This window comes from Oncorhynchus masou, unplaced genomic scaffold (genome assembly GCF_036934945.1).
Source record: "Oncorhynchus masou masou isolate Uvic2021 unplaced genomic scaffold, UVic_Omas_1.1 unplaced_scaffold_776, whole genome shotgun sequence".
In the NCBI taxonomy this organism is placed as follows: Eukaryota; Metazoa; Chordata; class Actinopteri; order Salmoniformes; family Salmonidae; genus Oncorhynchus; species Oncorhynchus masou.
The window spans coordinates 262,398-272,397 of NW_027014228.1; the positions used below are offsets into that span (position 1 = coordinate 262,398).

General features: G+C 52.4%; 2 protein-coding genes across 2 annotated transcripts in view; one reads left to right on the top strand and one right to left on the bottom strand.

Moving 5' to 3' along the window:
- LOC135537430 (protein kinase C beta type-like) overlaps nucleotides 1–10,000 on the bottom strand; it is a gene marked incomplete at its 5' end in the record, with an annotated part of 153,309 nt that overhangs the window by 65,378 nt on the left and 77,931 nt on the right.
- LOC135537428 (protein kinase C beta type-like) overlaps nucleotides 1–10,000 on the top strand; it is a 50,526-nt gene that overhangs the window by 2,004 nt on the left and 38,522 nt on the right. The window contains exon 2 of the mRNA XM_064963597.1: nucleotides 9,668–9,808. Coding sequence (XP_064819669.1) covers nucleotides 9,668–9,808 — 141 coding nt within the window. The remainder of the gene's footprint in view (nucleotides 1–9,667; nucleotides 9,809–10,000) is intronic.

The following is a 10,000-nucleotide window of genomic DNA, read 5'->3' on the forward strand; positions in this document are numbered from 1 at the left end:
GGTTCTATATAAAGTACTGTGTTATCTGGTTCTATGTAATGTACTGTGTTATCTGGTTCTATATAAAGTACTGTGTTTTCTGTCCATCTGGTTTTATATAAAGTACTGTGTTATCTGGTTCTATGTAAAGTACTGTGTTATCTGGTTCTATGTAAAGTACTGTGTTATCTGGTTCTATGTAAAGTACTGTGTTATCTGGTTCTATATAAAGTACTGTGTTATCTGGTTCTATGTGAAGTACTGTGTTATCTGTTTCTATGTAAAGTACTGTGTTATCTGGTTCTATGTAAAGTACTGTGTTATCTGGTTCTATGTAAAGTATTGTGTTATCTGGTTCTATGTAAAGTACTGTGTTATCTGTCCATCTGGTTTTATATAAAGTACTGTGTTATCTGGTTCTATGTGAAGTACTGTGTTATCTGTTTCTATGTAAAGTACTGTGTTATCTGGTTCTATGTAAAGTACTGTGTTATCTGGTTCTATGTAAAGTATTGTGTTATCTGGTTCTATATAAAGTACTGTGTTTTCTGTCCATCTGGTTTTATATAAAGTACTGTGTTATCTGGTTCTATGTGAAGTACTGTGTTATCTGTTTCTATGTAAAGTACTGTGTTATCTGGTTCTATGTGAAGTACTGTGTTATCTGTTTCTATGTAAAGTACTGTGTTATCTGTTTCTATGTAAAGTACTGTGTTATCTGGTTCTATGTAAAGTACTGTGTTATCTGGTTCTATGTAAAGTATTGTGTTATCTGGTTCTATGTAAAGTACTGTGTATTCTGTCCATCTGGTTCTATGTGAAGTACTGTGTTATCTGCTTCTATGTAAAGTACTGTGTTATCTGGTTCTATGTAAAGTACTGTGTTATCTGGTTCCATGTAAAGTACTGTGTTATCTGGTTCTATATAAAGTACTGTGTTATCTGGTTCTATGTAAAGTATTGTGTTATCTGGTTCCATGTAAAGTACTGTGTTATCTGGTTCTATGTGAAGTACTGTGTTATCTGGTTCTATGTAAAGTACTGTGTTATCTGGTTTTATGTAAAGTACTGTGTATTCTGTCCATCTGGTTCTATGTAAAGTACTGTGATATCTGGTTCTATGTAAAGTACTGTGTTATCTGGTTCTATGTAAAGTACTGTGTTATCTGGTCCTATGTAAAGTACTGTGTTATCTGGTTCTATGTAAAGTACTGTGTTATCTGGTTCTATGTAAAGTACTGTGTATTCTGTCCATCTGGTTCTATGTAAAGTACTGTGTTATCTGGTTCTATGTAAAGTACTGTGTTATCTGTCCATCTGGTTCTATGTAAAGTACTGTGTTATCTGGTTCTATATAAAGTGCTGTGTATTCTGTCCATCTGGTTCATCTCAGAGTCTGTGGGGGTATGGAGTAGGTAGGGAAGTGGGTACTCTACTGTCTCTATCTAACCCCCTCCCTGTCTCTATGGAGTCTCTAACCTCTAACCCCCCTGTCTCTATGGAACCTCTAACCCTCTCCCTGTCTCTATGGAGCCTCGAAACTCTACCCCCCGTCTCTATGGAACCTCTAACCCCCTCCCTGTCTCTATGGAACCTCTAACCCCCTCCCTGTCTCTATGGAGCCTCTAACCTCTAACCTCCCTGTCTCTATGGAACCTCTAACCCCCTCCCTGTCTCTATGGAGCCTCTAACCTCTAACCTCCCTGTCTCTATGGAACCTCTAACCCTCTCCCTGTCTCTATGGAGCCTCGAAACTCTAACCCCCCCTGTCTCTATGGAGCCTCTAACCCCCCCGTCTCTATGGAGTCTCCGACCTCTAACCCCCTCCATGTCTCTATGGAGCCTCTAATCTCTAACCCCCTCCATGTCTCTATGGAGCCTCTAACCTCTAATCCCCTCCCTGTCTCTATGGAGCCTCTAAACTCTAACCCCCTCCCTGTCCCTATGGAGCCTCTAATCTCTAACCCTCTCCCTTTGCCTATGGAGCTTCTAACCCCCTTCATGTCCCTATGGAGCCTCTGACCTCCTCCATGTCCCTATGGAGCCTCTAACCCCCTCCCTGACCCTATGGAATCTCTAACCCCCTCCATGTCCCCTGGGAGCCTCTAACCCCCTCCCTGTCTCTGTGGAATCTCTAACCTCTAACCCCCTTCCTGTCCCTATGGAACCTCTAACCCCCTCCCTGTCTCTGTGGAGCCTCTAACCTCTAACCCCATCCCTGTCTCTAGGGAGCCTCTAACCTCTAACCCCCTCCCTGTCCCTATGGAGCCTCTAACCTTGTCCATGTCCCCATGGAGCCTCTAACACCCTCCCTGTCCCTATGGAGCCTCTAACCCCGTCCCTGTCCCCATGGAGCCTCTAACCCCCTCCCTGTCTCTATGGAGCCTCTAATCTCTAACCCCCTCCCTTTGCCTATGGAGCTTCTAACCCCCTTCATGTCCCTATGGAGCCTCTGACCTCCTCCATGTCCCTATGGAGCCTCTAACCCCCTCCATGACCCTATGGAATCTCTAACCCCCTCCATGTCCCCTGGGAGCCTCTAACCCCCTCCCTGTCTCTGTGGAATCTCTAACCTCTAACCCCCTTCCTGTCCCTATGGAACCTCTAACCCCCTCCCTGTCTCTGTGGAGCCTCTAACCTCTAACCCCATCCCTGTCTCTAGGGAGCCTCTAACCTCTAACCCCCTCCCAGTCCCTATGGAGCCTCTAACCCGTCCCTGTCCCCATGGAGCCTCTAACCCCCCCTGTCCCTATGGAGCCTCTAACCCCGTCCCTGTCCCCATGGAGCCTCTAACCCCCTCCCTGTCTCTATGGAGCCTCTAACCTCTAACCCCCTCTGTCCCTATGGAACCTCTAACCCCCTCCCTGTCTCTATGGAGCCTCTAACCCCCTCCCTGTCCGTATGGACCCTCTAACCCCCTCCCTGTCTCTATGGAACCTCTAACCCCCTCCCAGTCCCTATGGAGCCTCTAACCCTGTCCATGTCCCCATGGAGCCTCTAACACCCTCCCTGTCCCTATGGAGACTCTAACCCCGTCCCTGTCCCCATGGAGCCTCTAACCCCCTCCCTGTCTCTATGGAGCCTCTAATCTCTAACCCCCTCCCTTTGCCTATGGAGCTTCTAACCCCTTCATGTCCCTATGGAGCCTCTGACCTCCTCCATGTCCCTATGGAGCCTCTAACCCCTCCATGACCCTATGGAATCTCTAACCCCCTCCATGTCCCCTGGGAGCCTCTAACCCCCTCCCTGTCTCTGTGGAGCTTCTAACCTCTAACCCCATCCCTGTCTCTAGGGAGCCTCTAACCCCCTCCCTGTCTCTGTGGAGCCTCTAACCTCTAACCCCATCCCTGTCTCTAGGGAGCCTCTAAGCTCTAACCCCCTCCCAGTCCCTATGGAGCCTCTAACCCGTCCCTGTCCCCATGGAGCCTCTAACCCCCCCTGTCCCTATGGAGCCTCTAACCCCGTCCCTGTCCCCATGGAGCCTCTAACCCCCTCCCTGTCTCTATGGAGCCTCTAACCTCTAACCCCCTCTGTCTCTATGGAACCTCTAACCCCCTCCCTGTCTCTATGGAGCCTCTAACCCCTCCCTGTCCGTATGGACCCTCTAACCCCTCCCTGTCTCAATGGAACCTCTAACCCCCTCCCTGTCCCTATGGGGCCTCTAACCTCTAATCCCCTCCCTGCTCTATGGAGCCTCTAACCCCCTCCCTGTCTCTATGGAGCCTCTAACCTCTTAATCCCCTCCCTGTTTCTATGGAGCCTCTAACCCCCTCCCTGTCTCTATGGAGCCTCTAACCTCTTACCCCCTCCCTGTCTCTATGGAGCCTCTAACCTCTTAATCCCTCCCTGTCTCTATGGAGCCTCTAACCCCTCCCTGTCTCTATGGAGCCTCTAACCTCTTACCCCCTCCCTGTCTCTATGGAGCCACTAACCTCTAACCCCTCCCTGTCTCTATGGAGCCTCTAACCTCTAACCCCTCCCTGTCTCTATGGAGCCTCTGACCCCCTCCCTGTCTCTATGGAGCCTCTAACCCCCTCCCTGTCCGTATGGAGCCTCTAACCCCCTCCCTGTCTCTATGGAACCTCTAACCTCTTACCCCTCCCTGTCTCTATGGAGCCTCTAACCTCTTAATCCCCTCCCTGTCTCTATGGAGCCTCTAACCCCCTCCCTGTCCCTGTGGAGCCTCTAACCTCTAATCCCCCTGTCTCTATGGAGCCTCTAACCTCTAACCCCCTCCCTGTCTCTATGGAGCCTCTGACCCCCTCCCTGTCTCTATGGAGCCTCTAACCACCTCCCTGTCCGTATGGAGCCTCTAACCCCCTCCCTGTCTCTATGGAACCTCTAACCTCTTACCCCCTCCCTGTCTCTATGGAGCCTCTAACCTCTTAATCCCCTCCCTGTCTCTATGGAGCCTCTAACCCCCTCCCTGTCCCTGTGGAGCCTCTAACCTCTAATCCCCCTGTCTCTATGGAGCCTCTAACCCCCTCCCTGTCTCTATGGAGCCTCTAACCTCTAATCCCCCTGTCTCTATGGAGCCTCTAACCCCCTCCCTGTCTCTATGGAGCCTCTAATCTCTAACCCCCCCTGTCTATATGGAGCCTCTAACCCCCTCCCTGTCCCTTTGGACCCTCTAACTTCTAACCACTCCCTGTCCCTTTGGAGCCTCTAACCCCTCCGTGTCCCTATGGAGCCTCTAACCCCTCCGTGTCCCTATGGAGCCTCTAACCCCTCCGTGTCCCTATGGAGCCTCTAACCCCTCCGTGTCCCTATTGAGCCTCTAACCCCTCCCTGTCCCTATGGATCCTCTAACCTCTAACCCCCTCCCTGTCTCTATGGAGCCTCTGACCCCCTCCCTGTCTCTATGGAGCCTCTAACCCCCTCCCTGTCCGTATGGAGCCTCTATCCCCATCCCTGTCTCTATGGAACCTCTAACCTCTTACCCCCTCCCTGTCTCTATGGAGCCTCTAACCTCTTAATCCCCTCCCTGTCTCTATGGAGCCTCTAACCCCCTCCCTGTCTCTATGGAGTCTCTAACCTCTTACCCCCTCCCTGTCTTTATGGAGCCACTAACCTCTAACCCTCTCCCTGTCTCTATGGAGCCTCTAACCTCTGACCCCCTTCCTGTCCCTATGGAGCCTCTAACCCCCTCCCTGTCCCTGTGGAGCCTCTAACCTCTAACCCCCTCCCTGTCTCTATAGAACCTCTAACCTCTGACCCCCTTCCTGTCCCTATGGAGCCTCTAACCCCCTCCCTGTCCCTGTGGAGCCTCTAACCTCTAATCCCCCTGTCTCTATGGAGCCTCTAACCCCCTCCCTGACTCTATGGAGCCTCTAATCTCTAACCCCCCCTGTCTATATGGAGCCTCTAACCCCCTCCCTGTCCCTTTGGACCCTCTAACTTCTAACCCCTCCCTGTCCCTTTGGAGCCTCTAACCCCTCCGTGTCCCTATGGAGCCTCTAACCCCTCCGTGTCCCTATGGAGCCTCTAACCCCTCCCTGTCCCTATGGATCCTCTAACCTCTAACCCCCTCCCTGTCTCTATGGAGCCTCTACCCTCTAACTCTCTCCCTGTCCCTATGGAGCCTCTAACCCCCTCCCTGTCCCTATGGATCCTCTAACCTCTAACCCCCTCCCTGTCTCTATGGAGCCTCTAACCCCCTCCCTGTCCCTATGGAGCCTCTAACCTCTAACCCCTCCCTGTCTCTATGGAGCCTCTAACCCCTCCCTGTCTCTATGGAGCATCTAACCCCCCTGTCCCTATGGAGCCTCTAACCTCTAACCCCCTCCCCGTCCCTATGGAGCCTCTAACCTCTAACCCCTCCCTGTCTCTATGGAGCATCTAACCTCTAACCCCCTCCCTGTCTCTATGGAGCCTCTAACCCCCTCCCTGTCCCTATGGAGCCTCTAATCTCTAACCTCCTCCCTGTCTCTATGGAGCCTCTAACCCCCTCCCTGTCCCTATGGAGCCTCTAACCTCTAACCCCCTCCCTGTCTCTATGGAACCTCTAACCCCCTCCCTGTCTCTATGGAGCCTCTAACCCCCTCCCTGTCCCTATGGAGCCTCTAACCTTTAACCCCCTCCCCGTCCCTATGGAGCCTCTAATCTCTAACCCCCTCCCTGTCTCTATGGAGCATCTAACCTCAAACCCCCTCCCTGTCCCTATGGAGCCTCTAACCCCCTCCCTGTCCCTATGGAGCCTCTAACCTCTAACCCCCTCCCTGTCTCTATGGAGCCTCTAACCCCCTCCCTGTCCCTATGGAGCCTCTAACCTCTAACCACCTCCCTGTCCCTATGGAGACTCTAACCTCTAACCCCCTCCCTGTCTCTTTGGAACCTCTAACCCCCTCCCTGTCCCTATGGGGCCTCTAACCTCTCACCCCCCTGTCTCTAAGGAACCTCTAACCCCCTCCCTGTCTCTATGGAGTCTATAACTTCTAACCCCCTCCCTGTCGCTATGGAGTCTATAACCTCTAACCCCCTCCCTGTCTCTATGGAGTCTATAACCTCTAACCCCTTCCCTGTCTCTATGGAGTCTATAACCTCTAACCCCCTCCCTGTCTCTATGGAGTCTATAACTTCTAACCCCGTCCCTGTCTCTATGGAGTCTATAACTTCTAACCCCCTCCCTGTCTCTATGGAGTCTATAACCTCTAACCCCTCCCTGTCTCTATGGAGTCTCTAACCTCTAACCCCTCCCTGTCTCTATGGAGTCTCTAACCCCCTCCCTGTCTCTATGGAGTCTATAACTTCTAACCCCCTCCCTGTCTCTATGGAGTCTATAACCTCTAACCCCTCCCTGTCTCTATGGAGTCTATAACCTCTAACCCCCTCCCTGTCTCTATGGAACCTCTAACCCCCTCCCTGTCTCTATGGAGTCTATAACTTCTAACCCCCTCCCTGTCTCTATGGAGTCTATAACCTCTAACCCTCTCCCTGTCCCTATGGAGTCTATAACTTCTAACCCCCTCCCTGTCTCTATGGAACCTCTAACCCCCTCACTGTCTCTATGGGGCCTCTAACCTCTCACCCCCTCCCTGTCTCTATGGAGTCTATAACTTCTAACCCCCTCCCTGTCTCTATTGAGTCTATAACTTCTAACCCCCTCCCTGTCTCTATGGAGTCTATAACCTCTAACCCCCTCCCTGTCTCTATGTAGTCTATAACCTCTAACCCCCTCCCTGTCCCTATGGAGTTTATAACTTCTAACCCCCTCCCTGTCTCTATGGAACCTCTAACCCCCTCCCTGTCTCTATGGAGTCTATAACTTCTAACCCCCTCCCTGTCTCTATGGAACCTCTAACCCCCTCCCTGTCTCTATGGGGCCTCTAACCTCTCACCCCCTCCCTGTCTCTATGGAGTCTATAACTTCTAACCCCCTCCCTGTCTCTATGGAGTCTATAACCTCTAACCCCTTCCCTGTCCCTATGGAGTCTCTAACCTCTAACCCCCTCCCTGTCCCTATGGAGCCTCTAACCTCTCACCCCCTCCCTGTCTCTATGGAGTCTATAACTTCTAACCCCCTCCCTGTCTCTATGGAGTCTATAACTTCTAACCCCCTCCCTGTCTCTATGGAGTCTATAACCTCTAACCCCCTCCCTGTCTCTATGGAGTCTATAACCTCTAACCCCCTCCCTGTCTCTATGGAGTCTATAACTTCTAACCCCTTCCCTGTCTCTATGGAGTCTATAACCTCTAACCCCCTCCCTGTCTCTATGGAGTCTATAACCTCTAACCCCCCTGTCTCTATGGAGTCTATAACCTCTAACCCCCTCCCTGTCTCTATGGAGTCTATAACTTCTAACCCCTTCCCTGTCTCTATGGAGTCTATAACTTCTAACCCCCTCCCTGTCTCTATGGAGCCTCTGACCCCCTCCCTGTCTCTATGGAGCCTCTAACCCCCTCCCTGTCCGTATGGAGCCTCTAACCCCCTCCCTGTCTCTATGGAACCTCTAACCCCCTCCCTGTCCCTATGGGGCCTCTAACCTCTAATCCCCTCCCTATCTCTATGGAGCCTCTAACCCCCTCCCTGTCTCTATAGAACCTCTAACCTCTGACCCCCTCCCTGTCTCTATAGAACCTCTAACCTCTGACCCCCTTCCTGTCCCTATGGAGCCTCTAATCCCCTCCCTGTCTCTATGGAGCCTCTAACCTCTAACCCCCCTGTCTCTATGGAGCCTCTAATCCCCTCCCTGTCCCTTTGGACCCTCTAACTTCTAACCCCCTCCCTATCCCTTTGGAGCCTCTAACCCCTCCGTGTCCCTATGGAGCCTCTAACCTCTAACCCCCTCCCTATCTCTATGGAGCCTCTAACCCCCTCCCTGTCCCTTTGGAGCCTCTAACCCCCTCCCTGTCTCTATGGAGCCCCTAACCCCCTCCCTCTCCCTATGGAGCCTCTAACCCCTCCGTGTCCCTATGGATCCTCTAACCTCTAACCCCCTCCCTGCCCCTATGGATCCTCTAACCCCCTCCCTGTCTCTATGGAGCCTCTAACCTCTAACCCCCTCCCTGTCCCTATGGATCCTCTAACCTCTAACCCCCTCCCTGTCTCTATGGAGCCTCTACCCTCTAACTCTCTCCCTGTCCCTATGAAGCCTCTAACCCCTCCCTGTCCCTATGGATCCTCTAACCTCTAACCCCCTCCCTGTCTCTATGGAGCCTCTACCCTCTAACTCTCTCCCTGTCCCTATGAAGCCTCTATCCCCCTCCCTGTCCCTATGGATCCTCTAACCTCTAACCCCCTCCCTGTCTCTATGGAGCCTCTAACCCCCTCCCTGTCCCTATGAAGCCTCTACCCTCTAACTCTTTCCCTGTCCCTATGGAGCCTCTAACCCCCTCCCTGTCCCTATGGAGCCTCTACCCTCTAACTCTCTCCCTGTCCCTATGGAGCCTCTAACCCCCTCCCTGTCCCTATGGATCCTCTAACCTCTAACCCCCTCCCTGTCTCTATGGAGCCTCTAACCCCCTCCCTGTCCATATGGAGCCTCTAACCTCTAACCCCCTCCCTGTCTCTATGGAGCCTCTAACCCCCTCCCTGTCTCTATGGAGCCTCTAACCCCCTCCCTGTCCCTATGGAGCCTCTACCCTCTAACTCTCTCCCTGTCTCTATGGAACCTCTAACCCCCTCCCTGTCCCTATGGGGCCTCTAACCTCTCACCCCCTCCCTGTCTCTATGGAACCTCTAACCCCCTCCCTGTCTCTATGGAGTCTATAACTTCTAACCCCCTCCCTGTCGCTATGGAGTCTATAACCTCTAACCCCCTCCCTGTCTCTATGGGGCCTCTAACCTCTAACCCCCTCCCTGTCTCTATGGGGTCTCTAACCTCTCACCCCCTCCCTGTCTCTATGGAGTCTATAACTTCTAACCCCCTCCCTGTCTCTATGGAGTCTATAACTTCTCACCCCCTCCCTGTCTCTATGGAGTCTATAACCTCTAACCCCCTCCCTGTCTCTATGGAACCTCTAACCCCCTCCCTGTCTCTATGGAGTCTATAACCTCTAACCCCTCCCTGTCTCTATGGAACCTCTAACCCCCTCCCTGTCTCTATGGAGTCTATAACTTCTAACCCCTCCCTGTCTCTATGGAGTCTATAACTTCTAACCCCCTCCCTGTCTCTATGGAGTCTCTAACCTCTAACCCCCTCCCTGTCTCTATGGAGTCTCTAACCTCTAACCCCCTCCCTGTCCCTAGTTGATGACCAAGCACCCTGGGAAGCGTCTGGGCTGTGGTCCGGAGGGGGAGCGAGACATCAGGGACCACGGCTTCTTCCGCTATATGGACTGGGACAAAGTGGAGAACAAGGAAGTACAACCGCCATTCAAACCCAAAGCTGTGAGTCTCCCCCCGTCTCTCTCTATGGAGCCTCTAATCCCCCCCCCCCGTCTCTCTCTATGGAGCCTCTAACCCTCCCCCACCCCATCTCTCTCTATGGAGCCTCTAACCCCCCCCCCATCTCTCTCTATGGAGCCTCTAACCCTCCCCCACCCCTGTCTCTCTCTATGGAGCCTCTAATCCCCCCCGTCT